The following is a 23,715-nucleotide window of genomic DNA, read 5'->3' as shown; positions in this document are numbered from 1 at the left end:
TGCAGTCAGTCAGTGTAATGACTCATTTTGGCTTCATAGTGGCATTTTGAGGCTCTAAAGTCTTTTGGCTTTGGTCTGCACTTTGGTCTCATACAACATGGATGACCTTTGCCAATCCGTAAATCCTCTGGCTCTGAGGCTGATGCTTCTAACGAAAAAAAGTGGCAATTTAAATCTCATTTCTCGTAAGCTCTATTTTCTGTCATATTTTTGCACATGCACAATCTGTTATAAAAGACACACTGTTGTTTATGCTTTGACAAGACTGATGTCACTAACCTTTCACACGTCTGGCATGCTGAGGGAAAACCACAATTATGAGACAAAGTTGAAGCATGACAGCCAAAGATGATGCAAAGAATTATACTTGAAAATAAATGAGCAAAGAGAACAAATATTAAGATAATGCTTGAGTGAATGTAAAAAAAAAAAAAAAACTCTTTTTTTCCTTCCCAACCCTCACTATAAAGCACAAAGACCTAGTGTAGCTGATCACAGATCAGCAGTAAACTTCAACAATCACCTCATCCCGAGGACTGTAGTTTGTCAGCAGGTTGTCGAGCTGTATAGATGGCAGTCAGCATGGCAAAAGGTTAGATCTGAGGAGGTACATTTCTTTCCTAACAGCTCGTCTGGCAAAGGAGAATGGGAAAGCTGCAGCAACATTACTTGCAGTTTCCAAGGTGACGCAGCTGGGAGAGTCAAAGGGCCTGTCACGTGTGTGTAGCACGAGGACTCTGTGTGCTGTTCTGGCCCCAATATCTCCAGCCTCCAAAAGCAGACTGGCTCCCACAGCCACTTCCTACTTTTTCAACACGGGTCTATAACCCCGTCCCTGTCTCTCTCGTTCACTCTCTCTCCCCAGCCACACTTCCTGTGGGAACTGTAGGCAGCGAAGCCATTTAAGAGCTCAAAATCCTACAGTCCTTTCTATTCAAACAGGCCTACTACTTTAGTTATTAAACTTATGTTAATTACACTGAGATTAGGGATGCACGATATATCGGTCACCATATCAATATCGGCCGACAAATGGTACTTTTTAATGTTATTGTTATCGACCCGATAAGGAACTTAGTCTGATCAGGGTTCCAGACTGTGACCAAATTGGTCGCATATGCGACCATTTTTTGAGAATGTGCGAGTTAAAATGTTATGTGGTCGCATTTGTGCGAGTGGACGCTTGAGCAACAGAACGCCGTTGTATCAGCAGCTGCTGCAGTCCGTAACTTATGTTCAAAATGAACGAGTAGGCTACATCATGAATCCATTTTCCAAACCGTGTTTTTGACTTATTCTGAATCACTACGGTACGCCTATAATAAGTGTTTCTATTCGGACTATTTTATCCCGGGGTCGTCTCGGCTTGGGGGTAGCCCAGTGCCTGCGTGACTCGCCATAGACATTAACGGAGAGAAGTTCCGTCTACAATGTTCTTCCGCAAGACACGTGCAGTTTATTTATTGACGAACTTAGATGTCACGCGCATTGCACACTGATGGTGAAACGCGCCAATTACGAATTCACAAATTAAGGCATATAAAAATGATAAAAATGGTCTCACGAAACACAGAGCCCCTTCCTCCTAAGTCTTTTCAGCGGTTATATTTTCCTCTGTCGAAAGATTACTCTCATGATCGCTCGACAGAGGAAAAGGAAATTATTATAAAATGCAGAAGGTAAGGAGTGTGAGATTTCTGCTTTTTGTTACAACTATAAACTTTGATAACGAAAAATCTGTATCAGTTTATTATAATACTCTAATCTTTTAAAATGTAATGCATACATTTGAATGTTTAATGATTTTTAAAAGATAGAAAGATGATAATAGACAGATAGATAGATAGAATATGATTCAAATGTAAATAGATAGATTGTATAGGCTATAATTCAAATGTAAAATGCTTAAAATTACAGATTAAAATTACTGTCCAAAATCCATGAAAATCCTGAAATTTGGCAATGATAATTAATATATTACAGGTATTTCTGCTGCAACCCAGAAAGCCTTTGCTAGCCTTGGTCCATTAAAACCACTAATCATCAGCATACATTGATTAATCCCATGGCATGTAGCAAAAAAAAAAAAAAGAAAAAAAAAAAAGGTGCGACCAAATCATATGCTGGTGCGACCAACTGAGAAAGTTGGTAGCACCAGTGCAACCAGTGGAAAAGTTAGTCTGGAGCCCTGCTGATATATTAAAGCCGATAGGTAATTGATTATTTTCTTTAGCTGAGACACTTCAAATGCGTGCTGTTCGCCATAATGGTTTTGAATCGCTTGAAATATGATTGGAATCACTTCAAAAAGGAAGATAAGTTAAAAGCAACATTTGCAGCACAAATCTGTCATAATAGGCTACATAGAATTATAATAAAAGCATGACTGTAAAGGAATGTTGTGAAATCTTTGTGCGCCGTGTCAATGTTATGGGAAAAAAAGTGATTCCAACGATGTCATTCCTCTGTGCTATTATTGTTATAGTTGTGGTGTTTTTAAACTAGCCTATATGTTTATCGTTATAGTTATCATCCTTGGTGTGACCAGGCTTTAAATCACAGTAATGCTTTGCAACAACAGAGAGAAGTACTGATCATCACACATAAATACTCAAGAGCTGTGACATTTATCAGAAATCCCAGCATTTAATATTGTCTAATATAGTATAAATCACAGAACTTTTAAAGCCATGACAATGTGTCACTTCCTGGAGTATTCAAGCTCCGCCCCCCCTCTTCTACTTTATCATGATTCACTATGACTAGAGTGAGAGTGTGATCTCTCTGTTTCTCTAATTTCTCCCAGTTCTTTCCAACAACCCATGTTTACTCAATCGTACTTTCAAAAGCTTTTTTTCGTCATTAAAAAAATGAAAAATAAAAAGCATTAGTGAACTCTTGTCTTCCAGTGTCTGGCTCGCTGGGGTGTCGGCCACGATTAGTACAGGTTTCTATCTACTCAGCAAGCTGAGACATGTCAGACACACTAAGAAGTGGTATTTAATTAAATGGACCAAAATTACCATGTGGAACTGCTCATATATTACTCATCCTTTCTCGTGTCACTTGTATTTAGGTGAAATATTCAAGAATGTAGGTCTATATGTATGTGGTCATACACAGTTCCAACTGGGGTACTCATTACTAACAGGTAGTGCCATCTCCTCCAATACAGCTATATTCAGAATACCATACTATTAATATATAATATATATTCTGTATTTTCAGCAATACACTCAGATTAACCTATCATAAAAGGACTCATTATTTGATAAAAATCTCAAAACAAAAAATTGATTAAAAAGACAAAGAACACTTTTTGTTTCCAAGATACTACTGTTCATTGCAAAATGCATACTGTTACACATTTGCATTTCCATTTGATTACTTTATTCAATTTCTGTTGTAGGCTTTTACTTGGCTGAAACCCACTGTTAGAACATCTTCATGAAAAACCTAAAGCACTGTTTATTTAGTTTGTAGTTTTGTTCTGTTGTATTTTTTGTCGGTTTTGTTTGTAATTTAGTTTCTTTGTTCTTAATTGTATTGCTGACTTGTCTTCTGTAACTGTTTTGAGGACTTTTACTTTCATTAATTAACCTAGTACAGGTGAAACTCGAAAAAATAGAATATCGTGCAAAAGTTCATTTATTTCAGTAATTCAATTTAAAAGGTGAAGCTAATATATAGACTCATTACATGCAAAGTGGGATATGTCAAGCCTTTATTTGTTATAATTTTGATTATTATGGCTTACAGCTTCAAACCTCAAATTCAAAATTAGAATATTGTGAAAAGGTTTTCATAAGCTTTAAGCCATAATCATCAAAATTACAACAAATAAAGGCTTGAAATATTTCAATATTTGTGATTTCAATATTGAGCAAAATAATCATGATTATGATTTTTGCCATAATCGAGCAGCCCTAATGTCAATCACAGTTTTGCCTACCACGTGTTTGAGTTGACCAATGAAAATGGCAGAGTTTGCACTTAACTGGTAAGCAGTGAGCAGTGTATACTAGTTTCCCATTCTGAACAACACAGCCAAAGTTGGGTCCCATTTATAAAAATGACATTAAGGTTTCTGATTGGCTATTGCATAAATGGCTGTAACCTTAGATCATTGTAAATAAAAGCTTGAATAAATGTGGAAGAAAAGATAAGATCAAAAACAGCAAGCAAGAGCTCTATAACTCATGTCTGTGCCTGAACAAGAAAAATGAAAAAGATGATCTCATGGTATTTAAAAATTAAGGAAATATTCAGCACATCTGTTTTTCAAGAATTTCTCAATCTCTCACAGACAAACACAAACCGCTGGCACGCATTTTTTTGCACAGCCAATGACAGCGGCACATAAAATGCTGACAAGGGCTTCTGACCATCAGCTGACCAAACAGAGCAAAGCCTGCCTTCCACCAACAAAACCAGCATAGCTGGGAAAATCTGAGCATTTCGCCCTGCTCCATACATCTTCTCCATTCACTGCAAATTTAAATCCATAAAACTAGAAAATAATTGAGCCCTGCTTAGGATGAACCAGTTTCAGATCAAAATACACTCCCTGTAATCTGTCAAATCGATCTGGTTGGTTGGAAGGTGTCACATGAACAGGTCTAAAACTTGTTCTAAAACTGAATCTAAAACTGATTTGTCAGACACTAGGTACCAGCAGACTTGCAAGATTAATGTCAATGTGACTTTATATGGAGCAAGCACCTGTCATTATAGCAGGATGTTCCTGATGGTATCTTTTCCCACAATCCTATGTCATGTGCTGAGGGGCGACTTTAAGGGAAAATTACACTTAAGGTGCTTTATGCAACCGGGCACTGATCTTTCACAATCATAGCTAAACATGGCTCGCCTCCAATTTAATTGTCCAAAATGTTGTATTGGTCACAACTTAGTCTTAGACTTATCATCTGATAAAGATCAGATCAGACCGTCGAAAGCTAAAATACTGGGTCAAATTCAGGTTTGTGAGGATCATAATCCTGTACGTGGATTATGATCATGTGACAATATTATTAAAAAAAATATTACTACTATTGAATCTATTCTTAAATTAATTTCTAAAAAATACAATTTAAAAAATTATTAAATTTGAATAAAAACATTTGAGTTTTAAGAGTGCAAACAATAAAAGTTTATTTACATCCAAATAATGTTGTTTATTTATGAAAAAAACTGGGGATCATCAAGCAAAAGTATTGTTAAATCTGGTTTAGTTAAAACCTCTTTTCCTGATTAAAAAACAGCCCACTGTTTAAGATCTCTTTATTAACGTTTTGAAGGGTCAAAGTGGTAGTTGCGTAGCTGTCAATGGAGGGAAAGAAAGCGCTCAGATTTCATCAAAAAGATCACATTTGTGTTCTGAAGATGAACGCAAGTCTTACGGGTTTGGAACGACATGAGAATGAGTAATAATGACAGAATTTTTATCTTTTGTCAAACTAATCCCTTTAAAAGGTGTTAATGACCTTATTGTGAGCTTAACTCTTCGAGGTCGCTGATCACGCCACTTCTGTCGAAAGTGCTGGCTTGAAATTCTATTTTACTTTTTGTTTTGTGTTGATAGACCACGTAAAAACGGAGATATGATAATTTAAACTTTATATAAAAAAACTGACGTGTATATTGACGCGTTCGTAAAAGAACGCAAGATGGGATGTGACAGACGTTGCATTTATTCTAATAACTTTGTCGATTTTTGTCATAAAACAAAACGGAGAAAAACGTGTGAATCTGCTGACTCTGCTCTTCAGGCTGCACATTTTACGGAATGGAGGAGGAGCCAACTGAGCAAAGACGCGAAATTGAAAGGCAGGAGATTTACGGAGTAGATAAAGAGAGACATATATACGTTATATATATAGAGAGAGATATTATTGCTAGTTTGAGTAGATTTTGAGAGTAGTTTGGGAATAGTGTAGATCGTTTAGGAGTAGTTTAGGTAGTTTAGGAGTAGATTTAGATAAACCGATTTGAGGAGTGGCACAGATAAAAAAAAAAAAAAAAAAAAAACTGATATTGTTGTATGTATAGTTTGATTTTGTGTTCATTTTACCTTTAGTATGGTATATTTGCACTATTGAGGAACCCCTCTTACTCAAGGAATGAAAGCCCTGTAATGTAGCTGTCTGTGTAATTGTACATGAAGTGTTTTGTAGAGTTTCTAAGCAAAAAAGAAAAGAAAAAATGCCTATTGCCACACCTGCTTTTTGCTGTATATAGTTTGATTTTATCTCAATTTTACCTTTTTTTATGTTGTATTAGCACTATTTGGGAGCCCTCATACTCTGGGAATGCAAGACCTTAAATATAGCTCTCTGTATAATTGTGTGCACTTTTTTTTTTTAAAGTGGCAAAGCTAAAAAGAAAAAAAAAAAGCCTATATGGCTACACCCGCTTTTTTTGTAAATCATATTTTTTTTGTATATAGCTTGATTATATCTGAATTGTTCCTGTATTTGTTGACATTTACAACTTGTGTCTACATTTTAAACCTTTAAAAATGCTTCATTGAGCATGTTTGTATTTTTTGTAGTAGAAAAGCTATAATTTTTCTATTCGGATTTTGTGTTTTTTGTGTGATTTTGGGTCCAGTATGTTGATACAGTACATCAAAGTGAAAAACTAATTGTCTGGTCATATAGGTGATGTTGTGCTAAAAAAAAATGATACCAAAAATTAGTATGGTAAACATTTGTTTATGTCGCAAAATTAAAAAATTAAAAAGTACTCAAAAAGGGCCAAAATAGCCCAAGACTCTGAAGTAGGGCTGGGCGATATGGCTGAAAACTGTATCACGATATCAGTGTTTCATATCGGTCGATATCGATAATTATTGATTTTTTTTATGACCCATTTAAAATAAGGACCAGGAGAAAAAAATATATTACATTTAAACATTTTTATTTTAAACTTAACCTTCCTCTGATTACAATCCCAAGACAGAAATGTCAACACAACCATGGAAAACTCAAATAATTAAAATGTAAACATAAGTCTAAATTCACAATCAGACCTGCAAACTCCTCAGAGTAAAAAAGGTGACAGTGGCGCGGCGGGACGTGGGTGGTTTTTTTAGACATCACGGTTCGGTACGATTTCGGTACAATGGAGTGAAAAGCAAAACAGAAATATAGAAGGCATTTTTATAAATGTCTTAAGCCTTGTATTTTTTAAATAAGTTTTATTAATAAAGGCATAGAACCAGTTTATTTATAGTGCACTGATAATAGTTTTATATAATTGGTTTATTAATTAAACTTAAAAGATAGATATGAGATATGTTTGGTAATTGTACCTGAATGAATTTAAAATTAATTTGCAATATTTCAGATCAATATATTTGTTTTCCTTAATTTTAATTAACCCTAACTTTATTCTCATCAGAATTATAAATAATTGATTTCCATATAAAATAATACTACCAACAAATTTAATTTTCTTTTTTAATCAATGTGTAACTTAAAAATAACAGATTAGTGCTCTGTTTTGAGGGCAAGAAATGAAAACAAATGCGATATGATGAATGTCCAAAAGATGGAACACACAGACTGTTTTACAAAGGGGTTGGATAAATATGTTTTGCTTTTAAAACGGTGTGTACAGTTGTAGGCTACAGTTTGACAATAAATACAGTGTGACAAAAGGACAATGTTGTGTTTTATTGCGAGTATAGGCCTACACAAATATTGTAAACACTTTGCAGACTGACTGATGTCCTGTATTAACAAAATGACGGAGTATGTTTTTATGTCTCCACTGTTCGATCGCGCCCGCGTGTCTCTCTCTCTCGCGCCTCTCTCTCTCGCGCGCGTGGAGTCGGACACACACACACACACACACACCAGCATTGCAATCTTGACATCGCAGCCTGTTCATTATGCTGTGTTCACATCAAACGCGAATAGAGCGAATTATCCAATAATGTTTCGCAATTCTAGCCTGCATGGCATGCAGATGAAGGGCACTCATTTTCTGCTTATCAATCGCCGGTTACTGATGAGGAACCCAGCAGCACGAGACAACGATGGCGCAACCAAACTTTTTTCTTTTTTTTTTGATGGCGCAAACAAACTGACACATGATTGCCTGAGCTTGTCACTCCCTACGTTGCTAGGTTACCAGAGAGCGAGTGCCTTTGTTAATGCAAACTTGCTTCGCAACCTGTGGTTTCTTCCGACGAAGAAAAAAAAAAATTATCGAACGTTTTATTGAACACATTTTTTATTGATATCGATCACGTGTCTATCGCGATACATATCGTTATCGTTTTATCGCCCAGCCCTACTCTGAAGGGTTAAAGGAATACTCCACTTTTTTTGGAAATAGGCTCATTTTACAACTCCCCCAGAGTTAAACTGTTGAGTTTTACCGTTTTTGAATCCATTCAGCCGATCTCCGGTTCTGGCGGTACCACTTTTAGCATAGCTTAGCATACATCATTGAAGTGGACAAGACCATTAGCATTTCTAAAAAAAAAATGACCAAAGAGTTTCGATATTTTTCCTATTTAAAACTTGACTCTTCTGTAGTTACATCGTGCACTAAGACCGACGGAAAATGTAAAGTTGCGATTTTCTAGGCTGATATGGCTAGGAACTATACTCTCATTCCTGCGTAATAATCAAGAAACTTCACTGCCGTACCATGAGTGCAGCAGGCGCAATGATATGACGCAGCGCCTGAAAATAGGCTACCTTCCGTCAACACAACGGAACTATTTTCAGGCGCTGCGTCATATCATTACGCCTGCTGCACTCATGGTACGGCAGTAAAGTTTCTTGATTATTACGCAGGAATGAGAGGGGAGTTGTAAAATGAGCCTATTTCCAAAAAAAGTGGAGTATCCCTTTAAGCAAAATCAGTGATTTATTGCACTTATTGAAGTTGCAATTTACTACGTTCACACCAATATAAGAGATATAGAGTCAGGAATTTTAACTTGTTCTGTTGTAAAACGTGTTCTCCATTGAAGGATTTTTAAAGAAATGTCTAAAGCACCTGTCTGGATGAATACTACATTTTCTGCTAAACAACAAATATATGTGCTATTCTCTGTATATCTAAAGATGTCATTTAATGGCTGTGTGGAGGTGGCCTATGATGATTTACTGTTGTTTTTTAATAATGAAATGCAGTGGGCTGCAGTGTTTACAGTACTTGCAGGTTGACACTTCTAACTTGATTAATGTAGCAGTTTTATTGGCCTGTTCAGACCAGAAGTTAATCATAAATAAATGAATCCAATATATATCTTGCCACAAGGAGCACATTAAACAGCCTCAACATTCTAAGGCATTTAAAAGCTAAATCTCCCTCTTGGCCTTATTTATGGTAAAAGTAATGCCAATATTTTGAAAAAATTATATAGTAAAAAAATAGTAATAATGGGTCTCATTCACAAAGCATGAGTACGCCGTAAGACCGATTTTGAGAAAAAATCACGATTCACCAAAAATGTTATTCTAATTATAAATTTACGAAAAAATATAGGAACAACTGAAACCACGCGTACGCAAAAACCACTTACTCTGTACGGCCTTATAATCGTGTTAAGAAGTTATATTTCATCCTCAAACGACTATAATTACATTGAAGTTTGTTGCATTAATTGTATTATAATCCATATATAACCTTATATAATATTAAATAATACAGTTTAATTTCATTTTAAATAAATTCCCGTGGCGTTATAGCTTCAGCAGTGAGGTTTCTCTGAATAACACAGATATACGCGTATGTACAGCTGGCTAATGAGAGGTCTGTATAAAAAGGGATTTATTGTGAGAACTGGACGAAAGCCTGTAAGGAAATCGTGTGCAGAAAGCCCTTATATTGAGATGGTTTGTGGGTGTTTTATGCAAATGACTAACCTTGTGCACGCGACCGCTCATTTAGAACTACAAATTCACCAACATCAGAACGATGTTAAGAACAAAATCATGTGCGTACGAACGTGTTGTGAATTAGGCGGAGATTTTTAGTGAGAAGTTCTCCTGTGCGTACAAATACGAAATAATGTACACAATTATTAGTAATGAGAGACTCCTTGTCTCTTTATTAAAAGACAAAATTGTTTATAGATATAGATCATATAACTAAACTACTTTACATATACAGCTTTAACTTTTTTAGCATTTTCTTTAAACAATTTATACATACTGTACATAAAAACGCACTCCGCTAGCCTATAATCCATTGCCATTACCACTGCCTATATGGTTCTCTTATTTGAATTCATACAGAATGGCCATGTGACAAATAAAGTAACAAAGCAACTCAATTTATTCCCATAATGCACTGCTGGTGGCTGGCAGCTCTGTCAGGAAGAGCTTGTGGCCTGGCCCAGTTGACAGACATTGTTTATTAGTGATGTCACCACTTCCCGAGAGGGCCTCGGGGGTAAAAAAAAAAAAAAAAAAGACCACAGATCAGCGAAATGCTGTGACAAAGAGCAAGCTGCACGATACAGCCTTCAGCAAACATTCAATGCCATGATTCTTGCCACATGAAGTCAGATAAGAACACAAACATTTTTCGTGTCTATTTAGTTGATGTTAGTTAGATATATCATTTCAGCTATAAATATCTGGGAGGTTATGAGGACTCAAGCTCATCATGTTTGCATTGCAATGTTTCGTATATTATTTAGTGGATGTTACAGTACATAATACTGAAAACATCTGAATTTCGCAAGTTATAAAAAATAATGTCCCCATCAAACAAGCATACTGTACGAAGCGTCTAGTTATGCTAGCCTAATGTCACACATAATTGGCTGTCCAAAACCTGAAAAATTTTGTCTTCATAGCCAGTAAACAAAAGTAAGACCATACCAAGGCACAAGGAAAATGCTTTTTTTATATATATATATAGGCCTAATAATAAAAAAGAATTGTTTAAAGAGGTAGCCTAAATTTTAAAGTTTTCTTTTTTTCACGATTCTAGTTCTAGTGAGAAATAAGTATTGTAGTCAATAAACATTTGCTTGGATATGACTAATTCGTTACATTAATTTGTTCTAGATCATTAGACATGCAGTTATGGTTTCTGAACCTAGCTTCCTTATTAGGCGTTTTCCCACAAAAACACCACCTGTGAAGTCATCAAGGCAGTGGCCTTATGTTTCGGACACAGCTGTTGTGTTGCTATGAAACCCAACAGATACATAACTTGCTTTCTCACATCTGCACTATTTTTAAAAACACAAAAAGCTTTTGTGAAGCCTTGAGATTAAAGTGGTGTGTGGTGACGTACAAAAGCTTTCCAGAAGAAGAAGGCTTCTGACTCACTCGCTACTGCCAGACAGTTATTCAGACAAATGATGAGAGGTGAGCGGAGCTTTGCTTTGGTGAGACGTCTTCAGAGAAGAGCCTGGAGAAACTAGAATACAGACGAAAGAATAATTCTCCTCTAAAAATGCCAACATGCCCTCTGAACTCACTGCCAAAACTCCAGCCGCCCAGCGAAGAAAAACAGTCTACAAATGCAGCAAATAAAAGCCATTGAGAAAACATCCAAGTCCCTGTCTGTCCATTATGTATAGGTTTGGTCATCGTATTTATACAACTCAATACACACTTTACACCACCATTTATGTGTATTTACAATACAGTTAAAACAGTAATAGTATGAAATATCTTAAAATGGTTTTCTATTAGTATATTTTAAATGTACTATTTATAATATTCCTGTGATGCAAAGCTGAATTTTCAGCATCCATCACTATAGTTATTAGACATGATCCTTCAGAAATCATTGTAATATGCTGATTTTGTGCTTAAGTAACATTTCTTATGTTGAAAACAGATCATCACAAAAAAAAAACATAATGGAGTTTTGTAGAAAAACATTTAGGCATCCTAGATTAGGGTTGGGTATCGTTTGAATTTTTAATGATTCCGATTACGCTTAATATCGATTCCAATTCTGATTGAATCCCATTCTTATCATTTCCTAATTTCGATTCCAATAAGGTGCTATGCTATGCATAAAGCTTTTATAATAAAACAGATCAACATCAATTTATGTAATTTTACTTAAATTATTTTATTTTTAAAAAGAAATATTTTAGGACTGCACTAAAAGGAAATAACAAAACATTGATCATTCAATAATTCGATAATGCAATTGAAACCACACCCCCATTTTAAAAGACTCAATTTGTGAATCAGAACTTGTGTAGCCAGTTCAATTTACAATACTACAGAAAATTTAATACAAAGTTTCAGTGGCAACAAATGTTGCTTTAAAGGGATAGTTCACCCAAAAAATGGGTCGTTTCTCACGTCGTTCCAAACCCGTAAAACTTTCGTTCATCTTCAGAAAACAAATGAAGCTCTTTTTGATGAACTCTGAGAGCTTTATGTCCCTCTATTGACAGCTACGCAACTACCACTTATCTAATGTAAAATTAATCCATTTGAATATGAGTGGTTTAGTCCATTTTTCTCTGAAGAGACACGATGGCTTTATATGATGAACTGATTGAATTTAGGCTTCACATATAACATTTATCAACTCACACATCAGTTCTGGTAAACAGAAGCTCAAGCATGTTCGTGTAAGAACCAATGAGGTTCGTTCTAGTGTTACGCAGCACGTTTGAGCTTCCGCAAGAACCAATGAGGTTTGTTCTAGTGTTACGCAGCACGTTTGAGCTTCCGCAAGAACCAATGAGGTTTGTTCTCGCACTTCAAGCAGGTTCAGTTGAGCTTCTGTTTAAATGTTCATTGATGAATGTTTAAAAGTCTAAATTCAATCTGTTCATAAAGCGATCGTGTCTCTTCAGAAAATGTGGACTAAACCGTTTAATTCTTATGATTAGTTTTACAATCTCTTTATGAACTTTTTGAAGCGTCAAAGTGGTAGTTGCGCAGAGTAGACTGTCAATAGAGGAACAGAAAGCTCTCAGATTTCATCAAAAAAAAAAAAAAAATCTTCATTTGTGTTCCAAAGATGACCGAAAGTCTTTTTTGGGTGAACTAACCCTTTAAAAAAAAATTTTATTTTTTTCTGAACACACGCAACACAGAAGCTTATCTGAACTTTCCTTTTCAAAATAAATGCGTCTCAAATATGCAATAATGCAAATGTCGATCTATGAAATCCTGATAGTAGATGGTAATGTTTACTGAGAGCAAGTGCCCTGTTCTTGCCTTTGAGGAAACGACCTGTTTTGACTATCATAGAACATCACCTTACAAAAGCAGCTAGTCAAGTCAAGTCATCCTCATATAGCGCTTTTAACAATGCTTGACCTGCTGTGCACTACATCTGTACTATTTGCAATATGCAAGATGGAAATAATTTTAAAAAAGCATAGGTGTCAAAACACATATGTCACACAACATACACCAAGGTACAACTGCACACAGATAAGATGACACATTTGCACTCAGCATCTTCTGAGTTTCGTTCTCTAATGTGTGCGACTGGTCGAGCACTGCAGGTAACAACTCAAAACGTGTAAAACCACAACAAGAGACACACTGAGTCTTAAGAGCAGCATTAGCAGAACACAGTGAGATGACAGCATATCTAAAGTGCTTCCTGTCACAAGCTGTGGGCTCACAGGTATAGTGATGGGTCGATCATGAACAATTAGTTCATTTTCATTCCTCTCACGTGACAAGGAACGACTCGAACCAGAGTCAAAAGGTGAACTAGGCCTAATCAATTCTGTTTCTTGTACTATGCATCTGTCATGTGACAAAAGAATGGGTGACTCGGACTGTTTATCATAATTTGTCATTGGCTGCATTATCTTTTTTTTCCCCCTCCATTTTTCAGAATATGATCAAAGTTTGCAGAAAAAAATGTGTTGGAAGAATCTGGCTATTGAAAATGTAGGCTAACATTTTAATTTAGTTCTGCTCAAATGAACGAAATTACTTGAATAAAGATTCGTTCCTTTTACCGAACGGGATTTAAAGATCCAATTCAGATCTTTCCATCACTCACAGTTCTCTGGGTCATTCTGAGTGACTAGTGCACTACCAAAACAATATACAAACACACAAACCACGCACTGTCACAATAAATTAGTGGTTCTGCTTAGAAAAAAATATTCACGTACATTACGCTTATCTGGGAAAAAATCAAGTAAATTTGAGCTGCAAGGTCATAAGGTCACCAGTTTTCTTATCAACTTGACAATTTTGAGAGAAACAGGTTTGACGGCACGTCTCACAAAACTGGATCATCGCACTTGTGACAATGTTACCCATCATGCTCTTTAAGATCGGTTTTAGATCTTAAAGAGATCTTAAACACTGAACATTTTGGGTTTTGTATGGAGAAACTTATTCAGATTTTATACCCATTTCAACAGGTGACTAAGTCGCCTTACTTAAAAAGTACCATGGCAGTACCAGGGTAGGGTACGCTGAGGTGTATTGAGATATTAAATGATTAGCATATTCATGTGATGGTATTTATATGGTACTCAAAGGTATTTCGAAGAATACCGTGCTACCATGTTACCTAACATAGTACATTTCTGTGTATATTTGAGCTCTTTAAAGAGATAGTTCCCCCAAAAAGGAAAAAATAGTAATCATTTACACACCGACATTTTGTTCCAAAGCTGTATAAGTTTCTTCTTTTTAACACAAAAGAAGATATTTTGAAAAATTTTTAGAAGAATGTTGGTAACCAGATGGCACCCATTAACTTCCATAGTATTTTTTTTTTCCTACTATGGAAGTCAATGGATGCCGTCAACTGTCTGGTTACCAACATTCTTCAAAATATATTTTAGTGTTTAACAGGAGGAGGAAACTCATGCAGGTTTGGAACAACTTGAGGGTGAGTAAGTAATGACAAAATTTTCATTTTTGGGTGAACTATTCCTTTAAAACAACACCCATGGTACAGTTACACCATGGTAATTTGCTAATAAACCATGGTAGCTAATAACAATTATATAAATACCAAAGTGTGTACATAGTATCCCGAGGTATTTATAAGAATACCATGGTATTACTAAGGTAAACATCCAAACACTTTATGTATTCCCACAAGTAGCCTACATTTTATTGAAGGCTGCCAGATTCATCTCAACATCAACAATATAGTGTTTTAGATGTGTATAAACAGTGTTATAAACCTATGACAGATCACTATCATTATCATAAACACAATCATGTAAATATGATGTCATCATTTACCTCTCAGCAAGCGTGGACTGTGTGCCGCTCATTGGGCTTTCCTTTCTTGATTTTCTTCAGCTTTTATCCAATTAGCATTTTACCATGGTAAAACACCTTTGTATTCGAAAGAAAATAACAAACAAAAACAACAACAACAGCCGAGTGGCACTTTTGAATTTTGACAGTTCCGTCTTGATGTTTTCGGGAATGTCTCCTCTTGAATGGAAGAGAGATACAAGCTTATGTTTTATATTTCCACGGTTTGACTGTGTTGGTTTTACTATGCTGTGTCATTTGACTGTAGCTCTACATATATCAAAGAGTTAGTAAAGGAAATCGATGCTAAAAGCAAACACAGATGATCAATGGAGGAAAACTCTTTCTGTCTGTCTGAGACGCTTCATCATTTTCCCAGCCAAAATGCCACCACACAGCCCGACAGGCTTCCCCCTCGCCTCTGTCTGGATACAGTCGCCTTTGTCAATCCCAAACCACGACTGGAAGTAAACTCAGATGAACAATCTTTTGTTAAAATGTTGCCTTACGAATGAAAGAGACTGTCCGGTTGCATTTCACGTCAGTCCAAAAGCTCTTGGCTCATTTTACAGTCCCAATTGTTACTTCGTACGTCTCGGTGGTTTTCTATCATTTCCAACACGACATACTTCCAAATCGGCATTCCTAAACAGAACCGAATTCCATAAGCGAATTTCTCTACTGTAAAAAAAAAAACGTAAGTTTGCAATACTGTAAAGTTAGTCTGTAAACTAAATATACATCCTTTTTAGGCCCCTTACACGCTGAATGGACTTTTTCTCCATAAGAATGAGATGTATCCTTCCTGTCCACTCCAATGTGTGGAAATCTGGGGAAATTCGCTCAAACGATGGATTAAAGCAGCCGTACGGTTCAACCTTTCATCGTAATTCCTCTCATACCTAGTCCAACTTCCAGAATTCCCACATTTTCCACTACAAAATCGGGAGAAAACTTTACAAATCGTTTGATGTTTGTGCTAGGACCAGCGGTATAGTTCCCAGCTCAGGAATTCTGCTCAAAAAAAGCTTCGTTTCAAAGCGGCAATAAAATACAATCCACACTTGACGGATGTGCTACACATATTTTCCTCTCGCGAACGGATTCCCGCTTTTCCCGGGATAATTTGTTTGGAAACTTTGGTTTAGTCGGGTCCTTCCCTTCTTGTCTCCATGTTTTCCAAAATTCAGTAGTTTTTAGCCGTTTTTTCCCCACCAGAATCTGTGCACCAAGAATTCAGTCTCTATACAAACACAAATGAAGAAAACACACGCATATGTGTTGTCACATGTGTCAGTTTCGCGCTGTACGAAGATTAAAAACGATTAAGAAAAAAATCACAAAAATCCAGATAATTCCTGACTTTCAGTAAAATCACATCCCGGATTCCTACGCCTGCTGCGAGCCTGCGACGCTTCACCTCCTTTTGCGTATCCTTCCGCAAACAGCAATATCGCCTCCCAAGTGTTGTAGACTAGGTTGTAGACTAGACTAGTTGTTGTCAGTGGCAAATTAAGAACATTACTCACTCACTTAAACCAGTAAATCAAGTTAGTTGGTTTACAGATTAGCCAGAAACGGCAAAGAATAAACAAGTCACTAATGATGTAAGTTAATGATGTATTCGAAAGAAGCATTTCCATAGTTAGGCTAAATGAATGCTGAAATCAATTAAGCATTTGTAACTTTCATATACATTCATATTCATCATATAATTGTATTGTAATATTCATCATCATCAACAACAACAACAAAACAAATATAACCTGGCCTTTATTCATGGTCATGTTGTCTTAAACAAATAGGCCTAGAGCTGCTAGAGTTATAATCTATAAAATACCAAATAAGGAGGAAATAAAACAGAAATAATTAATTTTGAATAAAAGACACTGATACAAGAGCTGTGATTTATTGGTCAATAGTGAAAAGGAGCATATTTAAATCTTTTGCGCCACCTAGCGGTTCAAACGTTTTGAACAGAATGAATGAATAGATATCTGTGAATATCAATGAATAGATTGAATAGATATCAATGAATAGATACATTTCTAGTGTTTCTGATCCCACGGTAACATTGAACAATAATCTGTAAATAATTTAGCTCATGTGTGAACAGGGATACTGATATTGGCAGGGTTTTCCCATCTGTCACAAGACAATTTTAATACAATTATAATAAATAAAACAACTTAAAAAAAAAAAGAAGTTGTAGGTCCAGAAAATATTTTAACAAAATATTTGGTCTATTTAAAGTTTCTTTTACTAATCAGGCCAGAACAAAAAGAAGAAGAAGAAGAAGCAGTTGGTTAATACCATTCAAATAGTATCCCATCTGAATCCACGGATACGTTTAATGACCAAATATATCTAGAATGGTATTTTGTTTGTGCAGAGAGGCTTTATATGTGGACTCATACATACTAAAAAATCTAGGCCTACATGTTACATTCAAAACAGGCCTCTTGCATTATAGTTTGCCATTTTTAACATTTCAAGATTCTTCTATACAGTGGCCTAACACACATATCTTCCATCCTCTTGTTTAGTGTCTATAAAAGAGAGATATACCAGTCCAAACAGATCACAGAAAATATGCTTAAATCTTTTCTTTTGAGATTCAATGACCATTACTCATAACTTTAGCCTCAAGAATATACAAATATGATTCCTAAAGGAAGTTGGTGGTCTTGCAGTGTGACAAGAAACCATTTGAAAATCCACAAGACCAAGAGGTTAGTGGAGAATTTAAGTTGTGTCATTAAACCTGTCTAACCAATTACTATCTGGGAAGAGAGTGTGAAGCGGGTTTAATTCTACAGGCTTCACAGAAGATGTTTGAGAGGAAGGTGGGGGCAAAAGGAAATACTGAAGAAAAGAAATTTCTGTCTGCTGAGGAAATACAGTATCAGCTTTTGCAGTAACAGGCAATGACGTTGCACAAGAAACCCTTCTCTCGTTCACAGGCTCAATAGCAATAGCAGATGTGAAACATGAGTGCACTCTCATTGTCATTGTACTTTTCTGTTTGATTGCACATTCGTGTAAATGTGTAGTGGTTTTGAGCTCTTTGGTTCATTAAAATTCACATTTATGTGGGATTTTCAAAGTTGTTTTCTAGACCTTGGAATGTCAATAAAATATGAATATGTCATGGGAAAGTAATCAAAATTAATAAAATCTTAATATGTCACATAAATGAATAAAATATATTAATACGTTACGGAAAAGTAATGGAAATGAATAAAATCGTAATATGTCACAGAAAAGTCATGACATTTTAAGTCCTAATATGTCATGCAAAAGTTGTGAAAATGAATTAATATCTTAATATGCCATTAAAAGTTGTGTAAATTAATACAATCTTAAAATGTCAAGGAAAATAGTAATATGGTATAAAGCAATGGAAATGAATACAATCTTAATATGTCATGAAAAAGTAGTTACAATTAAAATCTTAATAGCCTATGTCTTGCAAAAGTTGAGGAAATAAATAAAGTCTTAATATGTCAAGGCAATTAATAATGTATTAATATTTAATGGAAAAGTCGTGAAAATTTACATTTTAATATGTCATGCAAAAGTTTTAGAAATTAATGTATTAACATCTTAATATGTCATATCAAATTCATGAAAATGTATATAATCTTAATTAACAAGAAAAAGTCCTGAAAATGATTATCTTAATACGTCATGGAAAAATTGTGGAAATGAATAAAATCTTAATATGTGGTAGAAATAAATAAAATCCTAATATGTCATGGGAAAAAAAAGTGTGGTAAGTAAATATTAAATTTTGGCAAAGTCAGGAATTGGAAATAGCCTAATAAAATATACGTTTTGATATGTTTTAAATATTTCAACTTTTATGTAAATGTGAAAAGGTGTAGAAACCATGTTAAGTTAAAGGGATAGTTCACCCAAAAATGTTAATTCTGTCATTAAGTTGATCCAATCCTGTATGAATTTCTTCACAAAAAAAGATTTACTTAGTATTTTTTTTTTTTCATAGTATGGAAGTCAAAGGGGTCCATCAACTATTTGGTTACCCATATTCTTCAAAATACCTTCCTTTGTGTTCAGCAGAAGAAAGATATTCATACAGGTTTGGAACAACTTGAGGGTAAACAATGTAAATAATGACAGAATTTTCATTTTGGGCTGAACTATCCCTTTAACACGATCCTTCTAGCTACATATATCAACAGATATGCCATTTGTTCACAGAATGGTCTATTTCACTTTAACAGCATGTCCATTACAATCCTCCAGCTTGTACCGTTCCTTCCATCGCCTGTATTTGGTGCGAGTTTTCCTGCAGGCGAAACGTGCAATGTCCACCATGAAGACCCAGGAGAGAGTGTAAATAGCCACCCCGCAAACCTTCACTATAAACAATGGCTTTGGAGAGGTTAATTCACAGTACAGCATTCTGCTCCCGACCCCGATCCTCACAGAGGCAAACAGAAGAATGAAGAGCAGGTCCACCACATCTCCAGCTAAACTGTCGTAGCGGCCCATGCGCTTGAGGAACCAGCGGGCCTGCAGGAGCGGGTTGGTGATCTCACTGCCGAAGAGCACAGCGCAGGTCTCGATGCCCGACTCGCCGAGTCCCAGCGCCAGCAGGATCCCGAAGATGCTCATGGTGTGGTGGGCCAACATCACCAGACCCTCGGTGCGGAAATGCACACACCAAGCCATGTCGAAGAAGAAGTATCCCAAGCTGAGAACAAGAGCCAGGATCTGGAGAGATGTGTTTTCAGTGCCTGGAAACAAGAGAGTCAGAAGTCACATCTAATTCATTCTTAAAGGCTTGACAGACCGTTGTAATTTATAAACAATTACTCTAACATTAAACAATGTGGAGATATGATCTGTACGGATCAGCGATGGTGCTGGTTGCTGCATTCATAGAAACAGCGGTCCGGTCCCTAACTCTCATGAGACAAGGGGATTGAGTATATAAACTAGCAGTTTATACTATTTTATAGCACTTAAAATTCAGTTCTGTATTAGTATTATTAGTATTATTCATTTTATGGAATTTATTGTTAATTATTTAAATTGAATAGATATATTCAATAATTATCATTATTATTATTATTTTGTCTGAAGGTTCTATAAACTGTTCCTAAAGTTGTGGAAATTAATATTTTAATATGTTATGGAAAAGTTGTGGAAATTAATCATATTTTAATATGTTATGGAAAAGTTGTGGAAATGAATCAAATTTTAATATGTATGTAGTTAAAAATAATAAAATGTTATTATGTAATGTTGTGGAAATTAAGAATAAAAAAAAAATATGACTTTTTTATTCCCGGACTATTATTTCATAAGTCATGCTTGACAGGGTAATTTAAATAAAATAATAAAATGAATTGATAATATAATAGTCATGAAACTGCACAGGGAACAAGGACAGAGGTGATCCAAACGCAGGCTTTATTATGAGGAGAATCCAGAGACAGGTACAAGGAAACAGGCAGGGGTCAAAACCAGGTAAGCAGTCCAAACAAACATCAAATCCGTGCAGGGATAAGGCAAACGGGAAACCAGGAACAGGCAGATAATCAGGGAACCGAAACACTAGAATACAAGGAAACTTGAACAAGGCTAGGTAATGCAGTCAGACACATACAATACTGAGCAAAGGTACAAAGGGCCACTCAGGCTTAAGACAGGTGCGCTAAAACCAGATAATCAAACAGAGGTGCACAAAATAAACCATAATCAGTCCAGGGTGAAACATGATGGAATTAATAAACTAGGAAGGAGTGCCCGCCAGAGGCTCAAGCGGGCACTCCAGCCACAGATCGTCACAATAATATAATATAATATAATATAATATAATATAATATAAAATTCTAATATAACCTGAGCTGACCTCACCCTTAAACCTAAGGGGGGGGGGGGGGGGGGGTTCAATAAACTTCCATAAAAAAATGATCTGGTAAATTAATTTAGAAGTCCTGCTTTGGGGTCCAAATCTACAAATAAAAACGAAACCTATTCATTTTATATTGTCTTGTATTTTACATGTCTTGTTGTGCTGAACAAGTATTTTACATGTCTTGTTGTGCTGAACAATTAATTCGTGCAAGAAAAATTCGTAATCTTTAGTCAAAATAGGAAAAATGTGCTTCCCCTCAGGAAGGACGTTCCTTTTCTGATGATGTCAGTTTGACGGCTTGGACAGAATATTGTTATCCTCAAATCATCAGTCTGCTGCAAGCTAGATATGCACTAAAATCAATTCCTCTATTTCTCATTCAATATATCTTTTAATTCGGAAATACGTCACAATACTGAAGTAAAAAAGGTTCCAAAACAAGACAGGACAACTTGCCTGGGTGCGTGAAAGGCCATGGCCCAGCAATGAACCCAATGTAGGCAGTCACACAGACGCTCAGGATGCCATGGAGCAAAGTCACCAGCCTGCAGTTCCACTCGTAATCTCCATCACTGTTCAAGTGACACAGCAACACGTACAGAAAGAACCAGCCAATCAGGCTGCAGCTAGTCTCAATAATCAGCCACGGCATCTCTGCACTGGAGAGACAAAATAGATACAAATATTAATAAGATATTCAGCAAATATTAGAAATTCCTGTCTGCATAGGGTTTATTAGTTAACTAAAACTTTGTTACTTGAAATAAAATAAACCTTAACTGAAAAAAATTAAATAACTCAAAAATTATTGTATTCTAGTTACCAAGACAGCATTCCTCGCTTTCATTTAGCTTTATTTGATATACTATAACTTTTGCTATAGCTAAAACTGAAACAAAATTAATAAATGTATATATTTTTAATGTATATTATATGTATTAGGCCTATATAAATTAAATATATATACTTTTTTAAAGAAAAATTAAAATGACAAAAACTATCAAAAACAACAACAACAACAACAACAACAAAAAAACTGAAATTAAACTGAAAATTGCAAATATGAAAATAAAAACTAATTCAAAATATTAATGAGAACTATAATAATACTAATAGTAATAATAATAGTATCTCATATGGCATCCAATCAAGACACTTCCTTTTAGAAAATGTTTACTCTATTTTTGAGTTTGACAGTGTTTTATAAGATAAAATAGATAGAAATATTAAGCTATACAAAATGCTTAGCGAAAATATTTGAAATACCTGTCTGCATTACGCTCAATAGTTATAGTTATAACCATAAAAATAAAAAACGAACTGAAATAAAATATTAAAAAAATTATTTTATTCAATAGTTGCCAACGCAGCATTCCTAAAATAACACAAAAAATTTTTTAAATAAAAATTAATAAACAATTTATACTTGTTAAAAATGAAAAAAAAAACACACGACAAAATGAATAAAACTTTAATTCACATTTAAATAAATAAAAAATTTATTAAAAGAATAATTAAAATAGCATTTCAGTGGTACTTAAAACTGGTCTGCACACAACCAAGACGCTTTCCTTCAGAATTAGTTTTCTCTATTTTTTTATTTAATTATAAAGTTATAAAAAAAAGACTAATGAATATCTAAATTGAGTGACAACTGCTCAAATGCATTTTGCATGTACGAACCTCAGATACAACTCAAGCGCATGAACCTAAACATCCTGGTAAATCCATGAAAGACGCTCCAGGATTCTCCTCAACCCACCGCATCCTCAATGCATTGGGACGCCCAACCTCAAGTGACATGTCCGACAGAAAAATCCCGAGAGTGGTGTGATACGGCAGACACAATCAGAGTGTGAAACTACACCGCTTCTGTTCGCTCTCTTCCTCTTCTCCATGCGGCCTCGAGCGGCTTGAGCCTCTTATGAGATTAGACTCTTTACTCCCAATATACACAGGGATAAATTCCAAACTACATGGAGCCATTCATCTGCCCATACGATGACCTAACAGTGGGGTGATGATTTGTGCCCTCGTAAACTTCCAACTTTAATTTCATTCAACCTGTACTGTAGTAACAAGGGAATTGGGCCAATGAGGGAAGTATTGTGCAACGTAATGTCAATTAAAAGACACAGGATTAGTTTGAGAGTCACAGTAGGAACCAAGTCTTTTCTTTCCTTATTGTGACGCCTATGAGTGAAACGGCTTCTCGAACAAGAAAAAATGTAGGGCAGAACTTGATTTGGTTCATCTGGAATTGATTGGATTGTTGTGATTTGCTATTGTTGTGATGTCATGTGAGTGACAGGTTGTCCCGCCCTCGAGCCAGTAAACGTGTCATCAGAGAAGAGAAGAGATGTTGCTGCAAAGGTTATTTTAATTAAAGATTATGCGGGCACATGAATTAAAAAAATAATGATGTGGCTACACGGATAAATCATTTATAATAAATACTGCAATGTTCCATTAAGAAACAAGAACTGTCGATTTTGATTTCATGGTGACTTTAAAGGCAAGCATGTGTTTAGGTACTTCCTTGACAGACTTCTATCCATAATCAGAACACACGTTCCCATCATCCTCCTCCCTCTACCCTTGAAGAACGTCCTGAGGATG

At 35.5% G+C, this 23,715-nt stretch overlaps 2 protein-coding genes across 3 annotated transcripts in view; both read right to left on the bottom strand.

Moving 5' to 3' along the window:
• The window catches only part of arhgef12b (Rho guanine nucleotide exchange factor (GEF) 12b), an 85,888-nt gene extending 69,992 nt beyond the window's left edge, over positions 1-15,896 (bottom strand). For both annotated transcript variants that reach the window (XM_056252899.1, XM_056252900.1), the window contains exon 1: positions 15,189-15,896. In XM_056252899.1, the coding sequence (XP_056108874.1) occupies positions 15,189-15,220 (32 nt within the window). In that variant the 5' untranslated portion in view covers positions 15,221-15,896. The remainder of the gene's footprint in view (positions 1-15,188) is intronic.
• Positions 15,897-19,335: 3,439 nt separating this feature from the next.
• tlcd5b (TLC domain containing 5b) lies at positions 19,336-21,751 on the bottom strand. The gene is made up of 2 exons (XM_056252865.1): positions 21,553-21,751; positions 19,336-19,969 (listed from the first exon to the last, which is right to left on the bottom strand). The coding sequence occupies exons 1-2, from the start codon at positions 21,746-21,748 to the stop codon at positions 19,437-19,439; spliced, it is 729 nt and encodes a 242-aa protein (XP_056108840.1). The 5' UTR covers positions 21,749-21,751; the 3' UTR covers positions 19,336-19,436.
• Positions 21,752-23,715: the final 1,964 nt, after the last annotated feature.

The sequence above is a fragment of the Rhinichthys klamathensis genome, unplaced genomic scaffold (genome assembly GCF_029890125.1).
Source record: "Rhinichthys klamathensis goyatoka isolate OS25496 unplaced genomic scaffold, OSU_Roscu_1.1 h1tg000099l_1, whole genome shotgun sequence".
NCBI lineage: Eukaryota > Metazoa > Chordata > Actinopteri > Cypriniformes > Leuciscidae > Rhinichthys > Rhinichthys klamathensis.
The sequence above is the reverse complement of the archived record's forward strand: the minus strand, read 5'-3'. Positions and strand labels throughout refer to the sequence as shown.

Bases quoted from the DNA above. Each gene is read 5' to 3' on its own strand.
- tlcd5b (XM_056252865.1), bottom strand. From the start codon at position 21,748: ATGCCGTGGCTGATTATTGAGACTAGCTGCAGCCTGATTGGCTGGTTC. The intron at 19,970-21,552 runs GCAAGTTGTCCT...TCTTGTTTCCAG, and splicing joins ATGGCCTTTCACGCACCCAG to GCACTGAAAACACATCTCTC.